This window comes from Salarias fasciatus, chromosome 6, assembly GCF_902148845.1.
Source record: "Salarias fasciatus chromosome 6, fSalaFa1.1, whole genome shotgun sequence".
Classification (NCBI taxonomy): domain Eukaryota; kingdom Metazoa; phylum Chordata; class Actinopteri; order Blenniiformes; family Blenniidae; genus Salarias; species Salarias fasciatus.
The window spans coordinates 2,944,105-2,969,180 of NC_043750.1; the positions used below are offsets into that span (position 1 = coordinate 2,944,105).

Consider the following 25,076-nt stretch of genomic DNA (forward strand, 5'->3'; position numbering starts at 1 on the left):
TCCAGGATCCCGGAGCAGGTCCAGGATCCAGCAGCAGGTCCAGGATCCGGGCGCAGGTCCAGGATCCCGGAGCAGGTCCATGTTCTCCAGACTCTTCCGATTGTCCCGATTGTCCAGGTTCTCCAGGTTCTCCAGGTTCTCCAGGTTCTCCACCATGCTGTGGCGGCTGCTCTCTGCTCTGGGTGAGGCAGAACTGTGGAATAGAACCAGCAGCTGGACTCAGCAGAACCAGGACCCAGCAGAGCTCCTCCGCCTCCCTCCCTCACTGCGTCTGTCCTCTGTCCTCAGAGTGTGTCCTGCTGGCCGTGTCCCTCCAGTCCGTCCCTCAGAAGAGACGCTGTGTCTTCCGGGTGACTCCCCGGAACCGGGTCCGGTTCTCTGCAGCAGGAACCGTCAGCAGCTCGGAGCAGCGCTGCGAGAACACCCGGTGCTGCGTGGGCAACTTCTGGGTGGAGGCGGGCCGCGCGGAACCCCAGGTCCTGGGTAGGAACCTTCTGGCTAGGAACCCTGAGGTTCTGTTTGGAACCCTGAGGTTCTGTTTTTAGGACCTGGGTGTGGTCTGGATGTTCCGCCTGTTCTCGGTCACTGAGCTGTGGTTCTGGGTTCTGGGTTCTGGGTTCTCCAGCCTGTGACCTGGTGGAGAAGTCGTGTCCTGGTCCCAGCTGCACAGCACAACCTCGCTTCAGCGGGATCGTCAAGTGTGTTTGTAACACCGACTTCTGCAACGGAAACCTGAGCTGGAGCCCCGAGGAAGAGGAGGCTCCCTCCTCTTCCTCCTCTTCATCTGCAGGTATCCTCCTCCTCCTCCTCTTCCTCCTCCTCTTCCTCCTCCTCCTCCTCCTCTTCCTCCAGCTGGTGAGGAAATCTGAACTGAACCCTCTCAATGACCTTTGACCCCGGTCAGGTCGCAGCCCCAGACCTCAGGAGGAAGAGTCACTTCCTGTTTCCTCTCCTTTCAGACGAGCTCCTGAGGACGGCCGTCAAGCTGTCGGTGGTTCTCCTGGTTCTGGTTCTGGTTCTGGTCCTGTCCTCCGGTGCCAGGTGGAGACCGACTTCCCAGGAAACAGGTGGAGTCCTCCAGTCAGTCCACAGCGCTCCACCCACAGGGGGAGAACCCTGGGTTAGAGGAGGAGAACAGGGGGAGAACCCTGGGTTAGAGGAGGAGAACAGAGGGAGAACCCTGGGTTAGAGGAGGAGAACAGGGGGAGAACCCTGGGTTAGAGGAGGAGAACAGAGGGAGAACCCTGGGTTAGAGGGGAAGAACAGCAGGAGAACCCTGGGTTAGAGGAGGAGAACAGGGGAGAACCCTGGGTTAGAGGAGGAGAACAGGGGGAGAACCCTGGGTTAGAGGAGGAGAACAGGGGGAGAACCCTGGGTTAGAGGAGGAGAACAGAGGGAGAACCCTGGGTTAGAGGAGGAGAACAGGGGGAGAACCCTGGGTTAGAGGAGGAGAACAGAGGGAGAACCCTGGGTTAGAGGAGGAGAACAGCAGGAGAACCCTGGGTTAGAGGAGGAGAACAGAGGGAGAACCCTGGGTTAGAGGAGGAGAACAGGGGGAGAACCCTGCAGAGCCTGGCACTGCCTGGGGGACGGGGGGACGAGGTCTCTGGGGAGACGTGGGACAGGATGCAGCTCCACCTTGAAGGACACGTTGGGTTTAAACAGTTTTCAGGTTGTTTCCAGAACGCAGGAGAACCAGATCCTCACCCAGAGCTTCAGGAGAACGTTAGATCCGGAACGGAGCGGCGGATCCCACAGGTCCAGCAGACCTGTTCTCCTCGTCGGGAGCGCCGCTCCTGAAACGCTTCAGTCGCCCAGAAACTGGTTAGATGGACCAACATGTCCTCCTGGGACCGGTCCTCCTCCACGGCCCGGGGCCCTTCTGCTGACCTCTGACCTGGAAGCTCTGTTTACGGCTGCCTGCCGTGCGCAGTCCTGTGACCTGTGACCTGTGGCCTGTGGCCTGTGACATGTGGCCTGTGGCCTGTGACCTGTGGCCTGTGGCCTGTGACCTGTGGCCTGTGACCTGTGGCCTGTGACCTGTGGACGCTATGAGACAGAGGAGCAGCGTCACATCCGTCAGGCTGGGTTTCTGCAGGATCTGGGATTCTGGGCTGCTGGGGTTCTGGGCTGCTGGGGTTCTGGTCTGCTGGGGTTCTGGTCTGCTGGGGTTCTGGGCTGCTGGGGTTCTGGGCTGCTGGGGTTCTGGGCTGCTGGGGTTCTGGTCTCGGCGGGGAGGTGAAGACTCTGAGCTTTTGAGTTCTGATTTTAGCTTTTGCTTCTTTGTTTTCGTGTGTGCTGCACAGTGTTGTTCATTAATTACAACGGTCCAATGAAGGGATTTTAAACCCAAACCCTCTCCTCCTCCTCCTCCTCCTCTTCCTCTTCCTCCTCCTCCTCCTCCTCCTCTTCCCCTTCCTCCTCCTCCTCCTCTTCCTCCTCCTCCTCTTCCTCCTCCTCCTCCTCCTGCTCCTCTTCCTCCTCCTCCTCTTCCTCCTCCTCTTCCTCCTCCTCCTCCTCCTCCTCCTCCTCCTCCTCTTCCCCTTCCTCCTCCTCCTCCTCCTCCTCCTCCTCTTCCCCTTCCTCCTCCTCCGCCTCTTCCTCCTCCTCCTCCTCCTCCTCCTCCTCCTCCTCCTCCTCCTCCTCCTCCTCTTCCTCCTCCTCCTCCTCTTCCTCCTCCTTCCTCCTCCTCCTCTTCCCCTTCCTCCTCCTCCTCCTCCTCCTCCTCTTCCCCTTCCTCCTCCTCCTCCTCTTCCTCCTCCTCCTCCTCCTCCTCCTCCTCCTCTTCCCCTTCCTCCTCCTCCTCCTCCTCCTCCTCCTCCTCCTCCTCTTCCCCTTCCTCCTCCTCCTCCTCCTCCTCTTCCTCTTCCTCCTCCTCCTCCTCTTCCTTCTCCTCCTCCTCCTCTTCCCCTTCCTCCTCCTCCTCTTCCTCCTCCTCCTCCTCCTCTTCCTCCTCCTCCTCCTCCTCCTCCTCCTCTTCCTCCTCCTCCTCCTCCTCTTCCTCCTCCTCCTCCTCATCAGTTCTTTCCTTCTGGTTGATTTCAGAGGATGATTCCTCGTCTCTGTGCTTCGGCGTCCCTCCTTCAGTCTCCTGCCGCCCAGCGGCGTCCCCGGCTTCGTCCCCAGCGGCGTCCTCAGCGGCGTCCTCAGCGGCGTCCTCAGCGGCGTCCTCAGCAGCGTCCTCAGCGGCGTCCTCAGCGGCGTCCTCAGCGGCGTCCCCGGTCTGCGGCGTCCCTCCGTCGGGCTCCCTGGACATCCGCGGTGCTCGGGTGGAGCTGGTGGAGGAAGGTGGCGCCCTCAGGTGGCGGTGCGGCTCGGTGCAGCTGCTCGGTGACGCCTGGCGCCCCCTGCAGGTGGTGCGCCGCGGCCGCTTCACCACGGTGTTCAAGGGGAGGCTCGGGGGACGCGCGGTGGCCGTCAAGGTGTTCAGCGCCAGCCAGAGGCGGCGCTTCGAGGCGGAGCGGCGGGTGTACCGGCTCCCCCTCATGAGCCACGCCGGCATCCTGCGCTTCCTGGGCGCCGGCCGCTGCGCCCGCGGCGACGGCCGCTTCCTGCTGCTGCAGTTCGCCCAGCAGGTGAGTCGTTACCGCGGAAACCGGGCGTCCACCGGGGGGCCTCGCTGCCAGGGGACAGACCGTCACACTGCCTGAGGGCGGCTCGACTCCGGCCGGAGCAGCGGCGAGACAAACCAGCTCAGGACGCACAGAGACAACAGTGTCCAGAAAGACAGATGGGGACGGGGACGGAGACAGAGACAGAGACAGACGGGGACGGAGACAGATGGGGACAAAGATGGAGAGGGAGACGGGGACGGAGACAGAGACAGACGGGGACAGAGAGGGAGAGGGAGACGGGGACTGGGACAGGGACGGGGACAGAGAGGGAGACGTGATAAAAATCTGACAAAACTCCGGACAGATCAACTGAAACTCCCTCCACTACTATGACCGCTGCAGTAGTACCACAAGTACTACTGTTAATACCACTGCAGTAACTAGTACTACTACTGCCACTACTGTTGCTACTACTGCTACTGCGACAGCGACTGCTGCAGCTAGTACTGCTGTGTCTTCGGAGACAAAGTGTCTTCATAGACATGATGTGAAGGACTGCCTGGATCTGGATCTGCTGGATCCTGCTGGATCCCTCTGGGTCCCGCTGGATCCTTCTGGATCCTGCTGGATCCCTCTGGGTCCTGCTGGATCCTGCTGGATCGGCTCTGCTCTGTTCCAGGGATCCCTCCACTCCTTCCTCAGCAGCCACAGCAGCAGCTGGACGTCGTCCCTGAAGCTGTGCTGGTCTCTGTCCCGCGGTCTGAGCTTCCTGCACAGCGAGCTGCTCCTCCACGGTACCGCCTCCGTCAGCTCTGCCTCCTCCGTCACCTCCGCCTCCTCCGTCACCTCCGTCACCAAGGCCTCCTCCACCCCGGCTGGTCTCAGAGTGCTGATCTTTGATCTGTGGTGTGTGTGTGTGTGTGTGTGTGTGTGTGTGTGTGTGTGTGTGTCCTCCCAGACCAGCACAAGCCGGCGGTGAGCCACGGGGACCTGAGCAGCTCCAGCGTCCTGGTCCTGGCGGATGGGACCTGCGTGCTGTGCGACTTCGGTTCGGCTGCCGTGCTGCGGCCCGGGCCGGGCGGCGCCGCCGAGGCCCAGGTGAGTCCGGGCGGGGCCACCGAAACCCAGGTGAGACCGGGCGGGGCCGCCAAGGCCCAGGTGAGTCCGGGCAGGGCCGCCAAGGGCCAGGTGAGGCCGGCGGGGTTCCGGGACGCGGGCATCGGGCGCGGGCGGTGACCGTGCGACCCTCTCCCCGCAGGGCGGCGCCTGGCCGGCCGCACTGCGCTACGCAGCCCCGGAGATCCTGGAGGGTTCGGTCAACCTGAGTGGCGGCCCCGGGTCCTTCCGGCTGCAGGGGGATGTCTACGCCCTGGCCCTGCTGCTCTGGGAGATCTGCATGCGCTGCCAAGACCTGTTCCTCGGTAAGTCCTCCACCTGTCCACTGTCCACGGGTCCCTGCCGGGTTCCTGCAGGAACCATCGGGGTCCAGGCAAACCAGGGTCTGCATGCGGTCTGGCACATGTCATTCTGCTCCAGATGCCGTGATCCTGCAGGATCCCTCTGATGCAGGGTCGGATCTGTAGACCTGGGAATTCCTGCAGGCACTTCTGATTCCTCCTCTGCTTTGTCCTGACCGCCAGGGATCTGTCCATGGCGGACAGGTCCATCGCGGATGGGTCCATGGCGGACGGGTCCATGGTGGACGGGTCCATGGCGGAGGGGTCCATGGTGGACGGGTCCATGGTGGACGGGTCCATGGCGGACGGGTCCATGGTGGACGGGTCCATGGTGGACGGGTCCATGGCGGACGGGTCCATGGTGGATGGGTCCGTCATTTACGGGTCCATGGTGGACGGGTCCATGGTATAAGATGCCGCTCAGGTCTGGTGTCGGGTTCCAGATCTGGTGTCGGGTTCCAGATCTGGTGTCGGGTTCCAGGTCTGGTGTCGGGTTCCAGGTTTGGTGTCGGGTTCCAGGTGTGGTGTCGGGTTACAGGTCTAGTGTCGGGTTACAGGGATGGTGTCGGGTTCCAGGTCTGGTGTTGGGTTCCAGGTTTGGTGTCGGGTTCCAGGTCTGGCGTCGGGTTACAGGTTTGGTGTCGGGTTCCAGGTTTGGTGTCGGGTTCCAGGTCTGGCGTCGGGTTACAGGTTTGGTGTCGGGTTCCAGGTCTGGCGTCGGGTTACAGGTCTGGTGTCGGGTTACAGGTCTGGTGTCGGGTTCCAGGTCTGGTGTCGGGTTCCAGGGATGGTGTCGGGTTCCAGGTCTGGTGTCGGGTCACAGGCATGGTGTCCGGTTACAGGTCTGGTGTCGGGTTCCAGGTCTGGTGTCGGGTTCCGGGTCTGGTGTCGGGTCACAGGGATGGTGTCGGGTTCCAGGTCTGGTGTCGGGTTCCAGGTCTGGTGTCGGGTTCCAGGTCTGGTGTCGGGTTACAGGGATGGTGTCGGGTCACAGGGATGGTGTCCGGTTACAGGTCTGGTGTCGGGTTACAGGTCTGGTGTCGGGTTACACGTCTGGTGTCAGGTTACAGGTCTGGTGTCGGGTTACACGTCTGGTGTCAGGTTACAGGTCTGGTGTCAGGTTACAGGTCTGGTGTCGGGTTACAGGTCTGGTGTCAGGTTACAGGTCTGGTGTCGGGTTACAGGTCTGGTGCTGACGCTCCCCTCTCCTCTCTAAACAGTCTGCTATGAAGCAGCTGAATGACTGGAATGTTCCGGCGCTCCAGTCAGGAGAAACGACCCTTTGACCTTCTGAAGCCAAGTTCAGACCGAACCTGTTTTTGCATCAAAAAACACAAAAAATGTGAGGAGTTTTTTTTTTTTTTTCCCTTGTCCTGTTCGGCAGTTGGGGCGTGCAATATTGTATGATTGTAGCCTTTTACCATCCGAACAGATTTTAATGTTAGCAGCAGGACGAGACTGAGTGTCCTCCTGCTGCTGCCTTTATTTAAAGCTGGCGTCCGGCATGGCTGAGGACAGGACCGGGACGGAAACACTCAGGGAGCGAGAGACAGAAAGAGAGAAAGATAAAGAGAGGGAGAATGGGGGGGGGGCACAACCTATGTACAAATTCACAATGCAAAACAGTGTTGTCGAAGACCACGCGCAACAAAGAACAATCCCAAACCCCAATCTAGACATCACCAAAACAGAGCCGACAACCAACACAAAAGGACGCCACAAACCTTTTTTCTTTTTCTTTTTTTTTTTTTTGAGAATATAGCTAGTAGTAACTAGTAGTAACTAGTAGTAACTAGTAGTAAACTCGGGGCGTGCATCAAGAGAGGTCCACTACAGATCACCATTAGTCTAACCACCACAAGAAGACAAGGTAACCGAGTATATGAAGAGTGATTAAAGATCAGCGTGATCATGCAAATATGATGGTGATAGTGATCATGCATATATGACCTCTGACCCCTGAGAAGGCCAGAAGCAGGCCAGAGAGGCCCTCAGAGCCCAGACAGCCGGCGGTCATCACAGAGCCCGGATTCAAGCCGCCCCCCCAGGCAGACGCCCACGCTCCGGTCCAGAAACGGGGCAGAGGAAAGCCCTGGCCGGGGACCCCGGCAGTCCCGGGGCCCGGGCCCCGCGGAGCCATGACCGGCAGGAGCCAGTCCATCCCGGGTGCTGGACGCCCGGGGCGGGCAGAGCCCAAGGCCCAAGAGCCCAAGAGCCGACCCCCCACACAGGCGGAGGGCCATGACCCCCCCGGGAGAACCAGCCCACACGGGCTGCCGCCCGTGTGCAGCCCCCCCAGCGCTCCGGCCAATCACCCCGAGATCCAGGGCATCAGCCCCCCTCCCCCGACCCCGTCCACCCCCCGACCCACCCCTCCCACCCTGTCCTCTCCCACCTCACTCCCCCCCCACCCCAACCCAACACTTACACCCACTCACTCACACTGACACCCATACATGCATGCACACACACACACACACACACACACACACACACACACACACAAACACACACACACACACACACACACACACACACACACACACACACACACACACACACACACACACACACACACACACAGAGTCAACCCTACCCCAAACACACTCACATTCCCACGTCATCCAACCGTCATGTCCTGTGGGAGACCCCCCCCGGAAGGCAAGGGAACACCGAACCCCACATCCAGGCCCCCCCGCCACCCACAACCACCGCCCCCACCCCCAAACCCCACCGCTGCAGACATATATGCACCCCCCCAGAGCCAGCAGCCCCCCAAACCACAGCCAGTCCAAACTCCAGGTCCGTGGGGAAAACAACAGCCCCCTCTCCCCCACCCCCCACCAGAAGGAATCCGGAAACAGGGGCGCAGAAGATCCCATTGCCCCCCCCCACCCCTCCGTCTCGTGAGTGTTGATGGAGTATATGTTGTTTGTGATTAAAATTGAGGGTCAGTAACCACACCGTGCCGCGAGTGAGGCCAAACGAGCAGTCCCATCCACCTGAACAGCCCCCCCCCCGACACAGCGCGCCAAGACCCCCGACGTGTGTGTTTGTATGTATTTGGTCGTGTTAGATGACTAAGTGCAGTTAAGACTGAGAGGCGAGCCACCGAAGGCTGCAGTGATTGAGGCCACTTAGACGGCCCCTCCATCCCCCCTCCACCCTCCACCCTCCACCCTCCACCACACCCAACCTGATAAGCCCGCCTCCCAAAGCCCTACGTGTGTGTGCATGAGAGCTGGGGGAGAGGGGGGTCCGGGGATGCCGCAGCACCCCCGTCACCCAGGAGCCCCCTGATGAAGGACAGGGCCAGGAGCGCCACCCCCCCAGGACCAGGGCGGACAGCGACCATAGCCAGAGAGCCACCGACCCAAGAAGCACACACCCATCATGCATCAGGGGGAGTGAAGGTGAGGACAGACAGGGGGCAGCAGAAGGACCCAGACCCAGGGCCCACCGCCCCCAGGCCCACCGGGGCCCCCCCCCACAGGACACCGCACTCTCTCCTCACATACATACCTCCAATCGCCCACACATATACACCCACACATACAGACATACATACATACTTACAGATACACACACATCCACACACACATACATACTTACACATACACCCTCACACACATATACATACATATCCAGATACACACTCACATACACATACATACATACCCACTCATACAATAACATGCATACATACTCACACATACACACCCACACACACATATACACATGCACGTACACGCACACACACCTTCCCCAACCCCCTAACCCCCACAGCCCACCACCACCTCCCCCATATCTACCCCCCCCCCCCCCCCCCCCCGCCCCCCCGTCCCCCACCCACAACCACCCACCCCGATGCCCTGGATTCCGGGGCAGCAACCAGACACCAGGGAATGCGCCGACCCAGGGAGCGGCAGCACGCCAGAGCCGACCGGCCCCCCCAGCCAGGCCGACCCCCCCACCCTAATTTAAGGGGACAGCCCCCAGGCACCAGGGCCCAGGGCCCCCAGCCACACCCGCCCCAGGACACCCCGGCTACCCGGACATGAACCGGCACCCACCGACCCAGGCCCCCTGCAAGAAGTTGCAAGAAGTTGAACAATTTTGAGGTCTGAAGCTGAACAGCGTTCCCGACGACATCGCGTTGACGCGTCGTGTCTGTGGTGGAAAGCGGAGCTTCCGACTTTATTTCCTGTGTTAGCTTAGCATCATGCTCTGGTGCTTCTGACACCAGAACACCCCGACACCAGAACACCCCGACACCAGAACACCCCAACACCAGAACACCCCGACACCAGAACACCACGACACCAGAAAACCCCAACACCAGAACACCCAGACACCAGAACACCCCGACACCAGAACACCCCAACACCAGAACACCAGAACACCCCGACACCAGAACACCAGAACGCCCCAACACCAGAACACCCCATCACCAGAACACCCCGACACCAGAACACCACGACACCAGAACACCCCAACACCAGAACACCCAGACACCAGAACACCCCGACACCAGAACACCAGAACACCCTGACACCAGAACACCCCGACACCAGAACACCCTGACACACCGCCAAAACGCACCTGACGCACCGTCAGGATTTTCGCCGCCAGTTGAATGCGCGTTCGGGACCGGACTTGTTTTATCGCAGGACGTCTGTTTGGCGAATGATGGGCGGTGCTTGGCAGAGGAATCAAACCAGCAACCTGGCGCTTTGTGACGTCCTCCAGGGCTTTTCCCCACCGGTGCTGAGACGGAGGACGGTCCAGTGTGTGTCGGAGGGGCGGGAGACGGACGTGGACGGTGGTTGTCAGGTGAGTGATGGAGGACGGATCCTGCTGACCCGGTCCCGGTCCTGGTTCTGGTCCTGTGTGCAGACGGCGTTGCTCCAGGGCACCTGTTGCCCTATGAGCTGGAGCTGGGAGCCACTGTGTCCCTGGAGACTCTGGTCCAGCACGTGTCCTACATGGACAGGAGGCCGTCGGTCCCGGAGCACTGGGCTCTGCTGCCACAGGTAACCCTGCATGGCCCGGTCCAGTTCTGGGTCCGGTTCTGGGTCTGGGTCTGAGTCCGGCTCCTGGTTCCAGGTCCTGGTTCCGGGTTCTGGATCCAGGTTCTGGGTCCTGGATCCAGGTTCCAGGTTCTGGATCCTGGATCCAGGTCCAGGTTCCGGGTCCTGGATCCAGGTTCCGGGTCCTGGATCCAGGTTCCAGGTTCTGGATCCAGGTCCAGGTTCCGGGTCCTGGATCCAGGTTCCGGGTCCTGGATCCAGGTTCCAGGTCCTGGTTCCGGGCATTGAACCGGTGTTCTCTCGTCAGGGTCCGGCGCTGGCGGAGCTGCTGACGGACTGCTGGGACGCCGAGCCAGACGCCCGGCTGTCCGCTCAGTGCGTAGTGGACCGGCTGATGTCCCTCCAGTCCCGGAGCTCCGCATGACGTCCCATCTGCTTCGTGTCGCGGTGTGTTGTTGTTGTTGTTGTTGTTTTTCTTCTTCTTCTTCTTCTTCTTTTTCTCATTCTTTTTCTTCTTCTTCTTTTTCTTCTTCTTCTTCTTCTTCACGCTGTTGCTCGATGAACCTGAACGCCGGAATGTTCCGTGCTGCTGTAGAAACGCCGGAGCAGATCCTCGGCTGGACCGCTGTCCCCAGACTTCGCTGTCTCGCAGGTCCACTTCGTCTTTCTGTTCTGTTCTGACTCCTCAATAAAGTTTGAACAGTCCTGTCCTGCGTGTCTTCCGGGACAATATGGAGAAGGACGTCCGCCGTCCTGTTGTCAGTGAGACTCCGGAACCTCGGCCCGACCCTGGGGATATGGTTTCCCTGTTGTCTTCACACACCTGCACCTGCTGTCCCTGCCGAAGTGCTGCGGGACAGCGTTTCCACCTCCACCGTCCCTCAGTGTCTCCGTCCCCAGCGAGGAGCGAACGTGGATGATCGGCTGGTCGCTGAATTCCTGGACGAGTCCCATGCCCGACGGACGGTGTCTCAGAGGATCTAGCTTCTCTGAGGGTTAGCTTTAGCTCTTTAGCTCTAGCTTCTCCCAGGGTTAGCTTTAGCTCTTTAGCTCTAGCTTCTCTCAGGGTTAGCTTTAGCTCTTCAGCTCTAGCTTCTCTTAGGGTTAGCTTTAGCTCTTTAGTTCTAGCGTCTCTCAGGGTTAGCTTTAGCTCTTTAGCTCTAGCTTCTCTCAGGGTTAGCTTTAGCTCTTCAGCTCTAGCTTCTCTCAGGGTTAGCTTTAGCTCTTCAGCTCTAGCTTCTCTCAGGGTTAGCTTTAGCTTTAGCTCCAGCTTCTCTGAGGGTTAGCTTTAGCTCTTCAGCTCTAGCTTCTCTCAGGGTTAGCTTTAGCTTAAGCTCTAGCTTCTCTCAGGGTTAGCCTGAGCTCCAGCTTCTCTGAGGGTTAGCTTTAGCTCTTCAGCTCTAGCTTCTCTCAGGGTTAGCTTTAGCTTTAGCTCCAGCTTCTCTGAGGGTTAGCTTTAGCTCTTCAGCTCTAGCTTCTCTCAGGGTTAGCTTTAGCTTAAGCTCTAGCTTCTCTCAGGGTTAGCCTGAGCTCCAGCTTCTCTCAGGGTTAGCTTTAGCTCTTCAGCTCTAGCTTCTCTCAGGGTTAGCTTTAGCTCTTCAGCTCTAGCTTCTCTCAGGGTTAGCCTGAGCTCCAGCTTCTCTCATGGTTAGCTTTAGCTTTAGCTCGGGCTTCTTGACACGTGGAGACAGGAGAGAACGTCCTTCCTGTCCTGTCCTCGCCAGGCACAGCCTCTGGCTCTGCTGGTTGCTGCCAAAAATATTCAAAAACAAAAGCGGCAGCGCTGATTGGCTCGGCCGTCCCGCTGCTCCGTCACCTCGTCCCCAGCTGGACTGGATCCGGTCTAAAGGTGGTGGGTTTGTAAAAACATGTAAGTTGAGTCTCTAACACCTTTTCTAATGATCTGGACTAAAAGGGGAGTTTAGATCTCAGCCTGGAGGTCTGAAGGTCATGTTGGTCCAGGTCAGGGCCCAGGTCAGGGTCCATTTAGGGTTCTTAAGTTCTGGTTCTACGACTGTATGAAGGTGGAAGGAGACACACCAGGAGAGAGAGACAGGTTGGACATTCTGGTCCCTCATGGTCCAACTGTCGACAACACTAAGAGCTGAGATGGAGACACGGGGGTGGGGGTTATGTGACATTACTTGTTGCAGCACTAATAATCAGTGTGAAGGGTCGGGGTTGTGAAGGGTTCGGGTTGTGAAAGGGTCGGGTTGTGAAGGGTTCGGGTTGTGAAGGGTTCGGGTTGTGAAGGGTTAGTGGGACCTGCTGGAGACTCGGAGAGTTTCTCTGTATTTTTACAAATATTTCAACTAATCAGTCAACAGGAAGAAATCCAGATTCTGTTCTTTCAGTAGAAAAAAACGGTTTGGTTCTGCTGGGTTCAGGTTCTGCTGGGTTCAGGTTCTGCTGGGTTCAGGTTCTGCTGGGTTCAGGTTCTGTTTCTCAATCACCTGCAGGCAGCACAGCTTCAGTAAGAACAACAAACCATTCTGTCCAAATCAGAACAACCATCCAGGAGCTGCAGGAGTGTGTGTGTGTGTGTGTGTGTGTGTGTGTGTGTGTGTGTGTGTGTGTGTGTGTGTGTGTGTGTGTGTGGTGTGTCGTGGCAGCACAGGACAGCAGGTAGTGAGGGAGGGGGGACTCGGAGCTTTAGTGTCCTCACTGCTGTCCTAATCCGGTCTTAGGAGCTTAGTGGCCTTCAGGTTGGTGGAGTCTCCTCCTCTGCTCTCCTCTCGCAGCTTTCCTCTCCTCTCCTCTCCTCTGCTCTCCTCTCCTCTGCTCTGCTCTCCTCTCGCAGCTCTCCTCTCCTCCTCTCCTCTCCTCTCGCAGCTCTGCTCTCCTCTCCTCTCGCAGCTCTCCTCTCCTCTCCTCTCGCAGCTCTCCTCTGCTCTCCTCGGGTTTCTCTCCCGTCGTTATTCTTCTTGTTGACTCGCTGAGCTCCGGCCGTCAGGATGAAGGACCGACTGGCGCAGCTGAAGGAGGTAGGAAGCGTTCCCGCCGTCTGATCCGGTCCGGCCCGGCCGTGACCTGGAGGTCTCTCTGACGGGTTTGAGCGCCCCTCCTAGAAGCTGCTGGGGAACGTTTCCCCGGCTTTAATGAGTAGAACAGATTAATTTGTGGTTCAGTGGAGTCGTGCGGCCGGGTGGGGGTCATGTGACACAGGCAGCTTCCAAACGCCGTGGTCCAGACTGGGTCCAGACCGGGTCCCGGTGGGGACGCTCAGGGTTGTTCTCACGCCTTTAAACTGACGAGCAGATGGACTCAGGCTGAAGCTCTGGCTGTGACAGGAATCCAGGAAACAACAGCTCCTCTCCCGTCCAATCAGCTGCTTTTGATTTGAAACAACAGGTATTTATGAGAGCAGTGCCGGGTGTGGGGGTTAGGGTTAGGGTTAGGACCGGGTGTGACCCCCCAGGACCCAGCTCCACAGCACCCCCTGCCTTACTTCTCTGCCTTTCACTGCCTTTCTGAGGTTTGTTTGTTTTAGTCCTGTTCAGTGAGCCTGCAGAACGCTATCCAACCCGGTCTAACCCTGACCCTGTTTACCCATACCGCGCTAACCCTAATGATACCCCATGAACCGTAATGATACCCCTCTAACCCTAGCAATACCCCACGAACCTGCCCGCCCACAGATGTGGATCAAAGCATGTGGGCCTGTGGAGCTGCTGGGAGCTCGGCTGGGTTCTGGGTTGTGGATTGTGGGTTGTGGGTTGTGGTATGTAGGTTGTGGGCTCTGGGTCATTCTGTTCAGGAGCTGCTGGAGATAAAACCTCTGTATTGGAGGTTCTTCAGTGCTTCTGTTTCAGTTTGAACTTATTTTGAAGGCTAGGCAGCGCCCCCTGCTGCTGTAGAGTGCCCCCTGCTGCTGTAGAGCGCCGCCTGCTGCTGTAGAGAGCTGCCTGCTGCTGTAGAGAGCTGCCTGCTGCTGTAGAGCGGCGCCCCTTGCTGCTGTAGAGCGCCGCCTGCTGTTGTAGAGCGCCCCCTGCTGCTGTAGAGCGGCGCCCCCTGCTGCTGTAGAGCGGCGCCTGCTGCTGCAGAGCGCTGCCTGCTGCTGTAGAGCGGTGCCCCCTGCTGCTGTAGAGCGGCGCCTGCTGCTGTAGAGCGCTGCCTGCTGTTGTAGAGCGGCGCCCCCTGCTGCTGTAGAGCGGCGCCCCCTGCTGCTGTAGAGTGGCGCCTGCTGCTGTAGAGCGGCGCCTGCTGCTGCTGTACGGCGCCTGCTGCTGCAGAGCGCTGCCTGCTGCTGTAGAGCGCTGCCTGCTGTTGTAGAGCGGCGCCCCCTGCTGCTGTAGAGCGGCGCCCCCTGCTGCTGTAGAGTGGCGCCTGCTGCTGTAGAGCGGCGCCTGCTGCTGCTGTACGGCGCCTGCTGCTGTAGAGCGCCGCCTGCTGCTGTAGAGCGGCGCCCCCTGGTGCTGCAGAGCGCCGCCTGCTGCTGCAGAGCGCCGCCTGCTGTTGTAGAGCGGCACCGCCTGCTGCTGTAGAGCGGCGCCCCCTGCTGCTGTAGAGCGGCGCCCCCTGGTGCTGCAGAGCGCCGCCTGCTGCTACAGAGCGCTGCCTGCTGCTGCAGAGCGCTGCCTGCTGCTGCAGAGCGCTGCCTGCTGCTGTAGAGCGCCCCCTGCTGTTGTAGAGCGGCGCCCCCTGCTGCTGCAGAGCGCTGCCTGCTGCTGCAGAGCGCTGCCTGCTGCTGTAGAGTGCTGCCTGCTGCTGTAGAGCGCCGCCTGCTGCTGCAGAGCGCTGCCTGCTGCTGTAGAGCGCCGCCTGCTGCTGTAGAGCACCGCCTGCTGCTGCAGAGCGCTGCCTGCTGCTGTAGAGCGCCGCCTGCTGCTGTAGAGCGATTCGGTTGCCACGTCAATGACTCTTCTGTTGTCTGTCCATGTGTGCGAGGCCAGAGGTAGAACATGGAAACCCAGAGAGTTTGTTTCCCATGAGATGTAGCAGCTTCAGACCTCAGAGCGCCGGCGTTCAGCCTGAGAGGGCTTCTTCTCCCTGGACTGTCTCAGCCGCCAGGCTGGACACCCCGATCCTGACGCCGACTCCGACCCTGACCCCAACATCCACCCCGACCCCGACCCTGACCCCGACATCCACCCCGACCCCGACCCTGACCCCGACATCCACCCCGACCCTGATCCTGACCCTGACCCTGACCCTGACCCTGACATCGACCCTGACCCTACAGATGGGTGGAATGTGTGTGTTGAACAGAAGAGCGACTCTGGAGGCGACGACGTGGTGGTTCCTGTGGAAAGTGAAGCTTTTATGGATGATTTCTTTGCTCAGGTGAGCAGATCTGTCCGTCCATGTCTCCGTCAGGAGAACATGGCCCCACCCCCTCTGTCCTAAACGTGGTCCCGCCCCCTCTGTCCTAAACGTGGTCCCGCCCCCTCTGTCCTGAACGTGGCCCCGCCCCCTCTGTCCTGAACGTGGCCCCGCCCCCTCTGTCCTGAACGTGGTCCCGCCCCCTCTGTCCTGAACGTGGTCCCGCCCCCGCTGTCCTAAACGTGGCCCCGCCCCCTCTGTCCTGAACGTGGCCCCGCCCCCGCTGTCCTGAACGTGGTCCCGCCCCCTCTGTCCTGAACGGTGCCCCGCCCCCTCTGTCCTGAACGTGGTCCCGCCCCCGCTGTCCTGAACATGGCCCACCCCCTCTGTCCCGAACGTGGTCCCGCCCCCTCTGTCCTGAACGTGGCCCCGCCCCCGCTGTCCCGAACGTGGCCCCGCCCCCTCTGTCCCGAACGTGGTCCCACCCCCTCTGTCCTGAACGTGGCCCCGCCCCCTCTGTCCTGAACGTGGCTCTGCCCCCGCTGTCCTAAACGTGGCCCCGCCCCCTGCTGGTGTTTCAGATCGAGGACATCCGCAGCAGCATTGACAAGATCGACGAGAGCGTGACGGAGATCAAGAAGCTGTACTCCACCATCCTGTCGGCCCCCACCTCCGAGCAGAGTAACTGTCCACACCTTCAGTCTTCAGGGAGGGGCGGCGTCTCCGTCTCCGTCTCCGTCTCCGCCCCTCGTCACGTCCACACTCTGTCTTCCAGAGACACAGGACGACCTGGAGGCTCTCACCAACGAGATCAAGAAGTCGGCCAACAATGCCCGAAACAAGCTGAAGAGTGAGTCTCACTCCTGGAGGGGTGGAGGAGAGTGGAGGAGGGTGGAGGGGAGGGGTGGAGGGGGAGGGTGGAGGAGAGGGGGGGGGCTGAATAAGACGCTGCTCCGTCAGTACATGAGCTGGAAGAAGAGTCTGAAATCCACACTCAACGGTTCTGAAGGTGCTTCTGTGTGTGTGTGTGTGTGTGTGTGTGTGTGTGTGTGTGTGTGTGTGTCAGGTATCGAGCGTCAGCTGGAGTCCAACACAGATGAGAGAGCCTCGGCCGACCTCAGGATACGGAAGTCCCAGGTCAGAGTCTGTAGCTGTGGATCCTCAACACCCCTGGTGTGTGAGTGTGTGTGTGTTTGTGTGTGTGTGTGTGTGTGGGGGGGGGGGGGGGGGGGGGCTTCATGAGAGGAGACCGTAGCTCCACCTCCTCATGCTCCTCCAGGACAACTTCCTGTTCCAGTCTGGTCCTCATGGTGGATCGGTGGTTCTGGGAGCGATTACTGGGCCTGTTCAAGGAATCTGATCCAGAATCAGTTTCACCTACTTGATGAGTCCAGTGTCCTCAAACTTCAAACTTCAAACTTTATTTATTTGTATAGCGCTTTTCATGATAATAAAAACAACGCAAAGTGCTTAACAGTAAAAAAAAAAAAAAAAAACAAAAACAAAAAACAAAAGCTGCACCATCAATAAGTGTACACCACACGCACATGCACATACACACAAACACACACACACACACCCAATTTATGCCCATAGCAAGGCAGAGGAGACATGGCATGGCACTAAGCATCATGGGAAAACACTACCAGTGGGGCCGTTCACACCAGGAGAAGGCGAAGGTCATTAGTACTGGGGCACCAGCGCTCGACCCCCGACCCCGTCAGACCAATGGGATCCCGCACACCAAGGTGTGGAGACCCCCGGGCCAGCCAGGACCAGAGGACTCGAGCGCAGCGACCCCAGCAGAGGACCGGGACCAACTCCTGGTGTGGAGGACCCCCCTGAGGAAACACTGGAGTTAAACAGATGTTAAAAAGACATGATACAAAGCTAATAAAATAAATAAAAATAAATAAAAAGTAAGATAAGATTATAAAATAGAAAATAAAATAAATTAAAAGTACATAGTAAAAATAGAATGAATAAATAGGATAAGTATATTCGAAATTAAAATGACTAAAAATAAAATGATGGAGATAAGAAGTATAAAAGGTCAGTTAAAAGCCAGATTAAAAAGGTGTGTTTTCAACCTCCCTTTAAAACTATCAACAGTCTCTGCGGTCCTGAGGTTCTCCGGCAGGCTGTTCCACAGGCGGGGCCGTAGTGGCTAAAAGCCGCTTCACCATGGGTTTTGGTTCTAGCTTTAGGAACACACAATAAGCCGCTGCCAGAGGACCTCAGGGCCCCGAGGGTCGATAGGGTAAAAACAGGTCAGCTAGATAAGAAGGCGCAAGGCCGTTAAGACATTTAAAAACTAATAAGAGAACCTTAAAATCGATCCTGAAGCGGACAGGGAGCCAATGCAGCGACTGTAAAACTGGTGTAATGTGGCTCCGCCCCCTGGTCCTCGTCAGCACGCGAGCGGCTGAGTTTTGTAATAACTGTAGGTTTGAAATGTTCTTTTTGGGAAGACCAGAGAGCAAGGCATTACAGTAATCTAATCTACAGGAGATAAAAGCTGCATTAGCACCTCTGTACTGGCCTGAGAGAGAAACGGGCGGACTCTGGCTATATTCTTAAGATGATAAAATCCAATCTTAGTTATGTTTTTAATGTGTGGAATAAAATTAGCTCAGAGTCAAAAATCACGCCCAGGTTCTTAACTGATTGTACTGATTTAAAATCTGATAATTTAGGTAAAATTTTCTCTCTCCGACCTTCGGGACCGATAACTAAAACCTCAGTCTTGTCCTGGTTGAGCTGTAGGAAATTCACTGCCATCCATGACTGGATGTCTGAAATACAGTTAAAAAGGGTTTCTATTGGCCTGGAGTCACCAGGAGACACAGCGATGAACAGCTGAGTGTCGTCAGCGTAACTATGGAAACTGATGCCGTGTCTCCTGATGACGTCCCCAAGTGGAAGCATGTAGAGATTAAAAAGTATGGGACCTAAAATTGAACCTTGGGGAACCCCACACCTAATTTCATGGATTCCTGAGGAACAAGTATCCAAACTTACATAAAAACATCGATCTGTGAGAAAAGAACTGAACCAGTTAAGAACAGTACCAGAGAGGCCCACCAGGTGACTCAGTCTGTTTATTAAAATGTGGTGGTCTACTGTATCAAATGCAGCACTCAGGTCCAGTAGAACCAACACTGTGAGTTTTTTATTATCTAAATTCCACCTGATGTCATTTAAAATCTTTCACAGGGCGTCTCGGTACTGTGGTTCACTCTAAAACCAGACTGATGTCTTTCTAAAATGTTGTTGATCATTAAAAAGTCATTGACTTGGTTAAAAACCAGTCTTTCTAAAACTTTACTTAAAAATGGTAAGTTGGATACTGGTCTGTAGTTATTAAGAACATTGGGGTCTCATCCTGGACCGGTCTTTAGTAGAACCCGGATCAGTCATAGATCCCAGGCCCCAGGGTGATTCAGTGTTTGATGTTGGTCTCGGAGGTTCTGGTGTTGGTCTCGGTGGTTCTGGTGTTGGTCTCGGAGATTCTGGTGTTGGTTTTGGTGGTTCTGGTGTTGGTCTTGGAGGTTCTGGTGTTGGTCTCTGAGATTCTGGTGTTGGTCTCGGAGATTCTGGTGTTGGTCTTGGTGGTTCTGGTCTTGGTCCTGGTTGTTCCAGGTCTGCTTCTTTCCTGTCCTTGTCTTCAGTGTCTTCAGATCGTTAAAACAGTGGACAGACCTTTCAGGACGTCCCCACAGCGTCCCCAATCTCGTTCTGAAGACTGCAGCGTGTCCAGCAGGACGTCTCCTCTCTGGACATTTGAAACCAGATGGAATGTGATTGGTCCAGGCCGTCACGTGACCGCACCATGTGGACAGAGGGGGCGCTGTGATTGGGTGATTGATGAAAACTTTAACTGGTGAAATCAAATCAGCAGCAGGGTGGAGGACCAGAGACCGAGACCAGGACCTGGTCTGGAGCAGGAGCTTTTTGTTTATTTACTCTCTGAAAATCACATTCTTGAATGGTTCCAAAGAGACCGGGGACCTGACCTAGAAACCTCTGACAGCAGCACAGCACGGGAACGCAACGCAAACTTCTGTCTGCAAAAACATCTGGAGCTAAAAACCTGTCTGCAGCTCAGCTGTCCGCAATTTCCAAGTCATGGATCCAAATCCTGCGGAGGTGCTTGGCCCCTTACTCTTCTCTCTGTAGACCACCTCACTCGGTGCAGTGATTCGCTCCCATGGCTTCTCCTACCACTGTATGCTGACGACACTCAGCTCTTCCTCTCTTTTCCACCTGACGACACCACAGTCTCAGCTCGGATATCAGCAGGTCTGGCTGATATCTGCACCTGGATGAAGGAACGCCACCTTCAGCTAAATCTGTCTCAGACTGAACTCATGGTCTGTCCAGCTTGTCCATCTGTCCAGCCTCAGATCAATGTCCAACTTCACTCGAGCCTACTTGTGCCACAAACTCAGCCAGAAACCTGGGTGTCATGATGGATGACCTGCTGACCTTTAAGGTTCATGTGGCCTCAGGTTCTCGGTCTTGTCGTTATGCCCTCTACAACATCAGGAAGATCAGACCATTCCTGACCCAACAGGCCCCCCAGGTTCTGGTTCAGGCTCTCGTGATATCACGCATCGACTACTGCAACTCTCTTCTGGCGGGTCTCCCTGCAGGTCCAGTCAAACCTCTACAGAGGACCCAGAATGCAGCAGGTCTGGTCTTCAACCAGCCCAGCAGAGCTCATGTCCTCCTCTGTTCATCTCCCTTCACTGGCTTCCAGTTGCAGCCAGGATCAAATTCAAATCTCTCCTCCTGGCTTACAAAACGCTTACAAGAACGGCTCCGGCCGACCTGGACTCCCTGATCCAGGTCTACTCTCCTTCACGCCCTCTTCGCTCTGCATGTGAGAGACGTCTGGAGCTTCCAGCCCAGCTCGGCTCTAAACCTCCAGCCAGACTCTTCTCCTCTGTTGTTCCCAAATGGTGGAACGAACTTCCTAACTCTGTGTGTTCCGCCGAGTCTCTTTCTACTTTCAAGAGACAATTGAAGACTCAATTGTTCAGAGAACACCGAGGGTCTTAATCCGACCCCATGTTCGGGGAAGAATAGATCAGGTGTTCTGAAACCCAGCACTTATGGACCACTGACTAAGTTGACACACACACAAAAAATAAAAAATAAAAAAAAATAAAGGGGGGTAATGGCTCCTCTTCTGCAACTTGATGGCAGCTCCCTTGACCAATCGCACTTGAACCAATTGAAGCATTTACTATGGTTTCTTTCTTTCTTATGTCTGTATTCTTGCTTGTGTTGGACGTCGCTTTGGACAAAAGCGTCTGCTGAATGAAATTGTAGAATTGTAGAATTGTAGAACGAGACAGTGGCCGACCCCGCCCACAATCCCCCAACTCCGCCCCCTGGCACCATATATGGTGTGCAGATGAACTCATGAATGAAATGTGGGTACAGTAGAGGGCGCGGCGCAGAGCGCCGTGACCTGCAGGAAGGACGGTAAACGACCCAGGAAGCGACTCTTCAGGAGACAGAAACCCGAACCCTCATGGCGAGGAGGAGAGCCGGTCTGCCGTCCTCTCTGGAGGACACAGCAGAGGGACAGACGGAGACACTGAGTGGAGCAGGACCAGAGCCATCGGGACTCTACTGCTGGAGTGAGGAAAGTGTCCCACTTGAAGGAGAGCTGTCAGAATCCAGAGAGTCTCCACATGGCAGAAACACCTTAAAACAAACCCAACATCAGCATGTAGTGAACTGGTTCCACAGCCTGACGGAGCGTCCAGGCTTCATCACAGCAGGTTTAACGCTCTGCAGCTCAGAGAGGCTGAGGACCCGGAGGATTCGGGTTCAGAGGTCAGACATGGCCGTGGCTACACAGCAAACACTTTCTGTGTCAATTTTCCATTTAAAGCCATACTTCAACATTTTGGCAAATTGGCCCATTGAGCTCAACTCCTCAGTCATCAGAGCAGCAGACTGACTGTTTCTGTGAGGCGAGCTGTTGTTTATCCAGAGGAGAGTCAGGAAGGTTTTCAGGACGGACACAATGGAGGTGGACGGTATTTTTGTTCCCCCTCGTCAAACTCATCAAATACACAATCCAACAACCCCAAAACACTTTGGTGGACACGTTCTAATCCGCACATGGTTCAGGTCTGTCTCTGGTTCAGGTTTGTCCCTGGTTCAGGTCTGTCTCTGGTTCAGGTTTGTCTCTGGTTCAGGTCTGCCTCTGGTTCAGGTCTATCCCTGGTTCAGGTCTGTCTCTGGTTCAGGTCTGCTGTCCTTGGTTCAGGTTTGTCTCTGGTTCAGGTCTGTCCCTGGTTCAGGTCTGTCCCTGGTTCAGGTCTGTCCCTGGTTCAGGTCTGTCTCTGGTTCAGGTCTGTCCCTGGTTCAGGTCTGTCTCTGGTTCAGGTCTGTCCCTGGTTCAGGTTTGTCTCTGGTTCAGGTCTGTCTCTGGTTCAGGTTTGTCTCTGGTTCAGGTCTGTCCCTGGTTCAGGTTTGTCTCTGGTTCAGGTCTGCTGTCCCTGGTTCAGGTTTGTCTCTGGTTCAGGTCTGTCTCTGGTTCAGATCTGTCCCTGGTTCAGGTCTGTCTTCATGACTCTCTGATTGGTCGTCATGACGTTGTCCGCCAAAGCGTCCAATCAGAGTCCACCGCGCTGGAGAACGTTGGCGTCTGGGAAACAGTCTTGGGATCCAGTGGGACTGAGTGACCCTGGTTCTGCTGACCCGCTGGGTTCTGCTGTCCTGGCTGATGCTCATGGTTCTCCTCTGGTTCTGGACCAGGCCCGGTTCCGGCTCCGCCTCACTCCTGGTGCGGTCGGCCCGAGAGTGATCTGGTGGAGCCGGATCTGTTCAGGCCCGGTTCTGGCAGCGTGTCGGTCGTTCTCCTGCAGCCTCCAGGGTCCGGGCCGGCCCGGACTCTGGAGGTTGAGTTTTGGGTCCACGGGCCTTATGTTTCACCGCGTGTGACCTGGCTCTCCGTTTGGTTCCGCAGCACGCCATCCTGGCCAAGAAGTTCGTGGAGGTGATGACGAAGTACAACGAGGCCCAGGTGGACTTCCGGGACAAGAGCAAGGGCCGCATCGCCCGCCAGCTGGAGATCAGTGAGTCCCGCCCAGTCCGGTCCGGTCCGGTCCCCACAGACCCGGGAACGGACCGACCCGGTCCACTGAGGGGCCGGCCGGACCGGACCGCGGAGCCGGTCCTCCGGCGGTTCGGATCAGGGTGGAGTGGTGGACTCTCCGTCAGATCGGTGGTTCCATCACTCCCCTCCAGCCGGACACACTTCCTGGTTCTGCCAGGTTCTGACTGGTTCTGGTTCTGATGGTTTCATCACTTTGTAGTCGCAGCTTCCTGCTCGCTGCCGAAACCGTCTCCTCATGCTTTAGCCATGAGAGGGTGAATAACTTAGAGGGTGAATAACTGTGAGAGGGTGAATAACTGTGAGAGGGTGAATAACTGAGAGGGTGAATAACTGGGTGTGCTCTGCAGCGGGGAAAGCCACGACGGACGAGGAGCTGGAGGAGATGCTGGAGGGAGGGAACTCCGCCGTCTTCACTGCCGGGGTAACGGGACCGGGTCTGGACGGGGACGGGGACTCTGCTGTGTCCTCCTGTCTCACTCCTCTCACTCCTCTCTCTCACTCCTCTCTCGCTCTTCTCTCACTCCTCTCTCGCTCCTCTCACTCCTGTCTCACTCCTCAGATCATGGACTCTAAGATCAACCAGCAGGCCCTGAATGAGATCGAGGCTCGCCACAAAGACATCATGCGTCTGGAGAGCAGCATCAAGGAGCTGCACGACATGTTCGTGGACATCGCCATGCTGGTGGAGAACCAGGTACCCCACACCCCCCAGAACCGGGACTGGGTACCCCAGACCCCCCAAACCCCCACAACCCGGAACAGGTACATAAGACCCCCCAGAACCAGGAACACAAGAGTGTGTGTGTGCGTGCGTGCGTGCGTGCGTGTGTGTGTGTGTGTGTGTGTGTGTGCGCAGCAGGAGTTCAGATCTGAAAGGCTGCAGCAGCTGAAGCTCCAATGAGTGTTTTGACCCCCGGGGTGTGTTAGTGGGGTGTAATTCAGGGTGTTTTAACAACCGGGGTGTTTTAATGGGGTGTAATACCGGGTGTAACTTGGGGTGTGTCTCACCCTCGGGGTGGAACTCGGGGTGTGTTCTTGCCCTCGGGGTGTAACTCGGGGTGTAACTCGGGGTGTAACTCGGGGTGTAACTCGGGGTGTGTTCTCACCCTTGGGGTATAATCCAGGGTGTAACTCGGGGTGTAACTCAGGATGTGTTCTCACCCTTGGGGTGTAATCCAAGGTGTAACTTGGGATGTTTTCTCGCCCTTGGGGTGTAACTCGGGGTGTGTTCTCGCCCTTGGGGTGTAATCCAGGGTGTAACTCGGGGTGTGTTCTCACCCTCGGGGTGTAACTCGGGGTGTGTTCTCACCCTTGGGGTGTAATCCAGGGTGTAACTCGGGGTGTAACTCAGGATGTGTTCTCACCCTTGGGGTGTAATCCAAGGTGTAACTCGGGGTGTTTTCTCGCCCTCGGGGTGTAACTCGGGGTGTGTTCTCGCCCTCGGGGTGTAACTCGGGGTGTTTTCTCGCCCTCGGGGTGTAACTCGGGGTGTGTTCTCGCCCTCGGGGTGTAACTCGGGGTGTGTTCTCGCCCTCGGGGTGTAACTCGGGGTGTGTTCTCGCCCTCGGGGTGTAACTCGGGCTGTGTTCTCGCCCTCGGGGTGTAACTAGGGGTGTGTTCTCGCCCTCGAGGTGTAACTAGGGGTGTGTTCTCGCCCTCGGCCTCCAGGGCGGGATGATCGACCGGATCGAGAGCAACATGGACCAATCGGTGGGCTTCGTGGAGCGAGCTGTGGCCGACACCAAGAAGGCTGCCAAGTACCAGCAGGAGGCGCGCAGGGTGAGTCCCCCCTGGGACGGAGCCCTGAGGGACACCGGGGACGGGAGGACACTGGGGAGGACTGGGGGACACTGGGGGACACCAGGGGGAGTCCCCCCCGGGACGGAGCCCTGAGGGACACCGTAGACGGGGGGACACTGGGGGGGACTGGGGGACACTGGGCCACACCAGGGGGAGCCCCGCCTCGGGACGGAGCCCTGAGGGACACCAGGGATGGGGGGACACTGGGGGGGACTGGGGGACACTGGGGGAAACCAGGGGGAGTAACCGTGACAGAGCCCTGAGGGACACTGGGGACATAAATGCATTATGTCAATGAGTGTCCTCACAAGGATAGAAATACAAACCTGTGTGTGTGTGTCTGTGTGTGTCTGTGTGTGTGTGTGTGTGTGTGTGTGCGCATGTGTATGTGTGTGTGTGTGTGTGTGTGTGTGTGTGCGCGCGTGTGTCTGTGTGTTTTGTGTGTGTGTCTGTGTGTGTGTGTGTCTGTGTGTGTGTGTGTGTGTGTGCGTGTGTGTGTGTCTGTGTGTGTGTGTTTGTGTGTTTGTGTGTGTGTGTGTCTGTGTGTGTCTGTGTGTGTCTGTGTGTGTGCGCGTGTGTGTGTTTGTGTGTGTGTGTGTCTGTGTGTGTGCGCGTGTGTGTGTGTGTGTGTGTCTGTGTGTGTGTGTGTGTGTGTGTGTCTGTGTGTGCGCGTGTGTGTGTGCGCGCGTGTGTGTGCGCGTGTGTGTGTGTGTGTGTGTGTGTGTGTGTGTGTGTGTGTGTGTGTGTCCTGCAGAAACAAATGATGATCTTCTGCTGCTGCGTCATCCTGGCGCTCGTCCTCGGCTCCTTCGTCTACAGTTTCATCAAATGA

The 25,076-nt window shown here is 57.2% G+C and overlaps 2 protein-coding genes across 2 annotated transcripts; both read left to right on the forward strand.

Annotated features, from left to right (window-relative positions):
- Positions 1-284: 284 nt before the first annotated feature.
- Positions 285-10,465, forward strand: LOC115391108 (anti-Muellerian hormone type-2 receptor-like; the record flags this gene model as incomplete). The annotated part of the gene is made up of 10 exons (XM_030095215.1): positions 285-483; positions 626-771; positions 905-1,041; positions 3,088-3,238; positions 3,354-3,575; positions 4,234-4,348; positions 4,513-4,742; positions 4,813-4,975; positions 9,908-10,044; positions 10,349-10,465. Coding segments are annotated over 10 exons (1,617 nt in total), but the record flags the coding sequence as incomplete, so codon positions are not given.
- Positions 10,466-12,995: 2,530 nt separating this feature from the next.
- On the forward strand, positions 12,996-25,076 carry LOC115390470 (syntaxin-3-like). Its single transcript, XM_030094355.1, has 10 exons — positions 12,996-13,025; positions 15,250-15,324; positions 15,885-15,984; positions 16,079-16,153; positions 16,370-16,440; positions 22,295-22,403; positions 22,792-22,865; positions 23,004-23,138; positions 24,113-24,223; positions 24,999-25,076. Exons 1-10 carry the CDS (start codon positions 12,996-12,998, stop codon positions 25,074-25,076), a joined length of 858 nt encoding a protein of 285 aa, XP_029950215.1.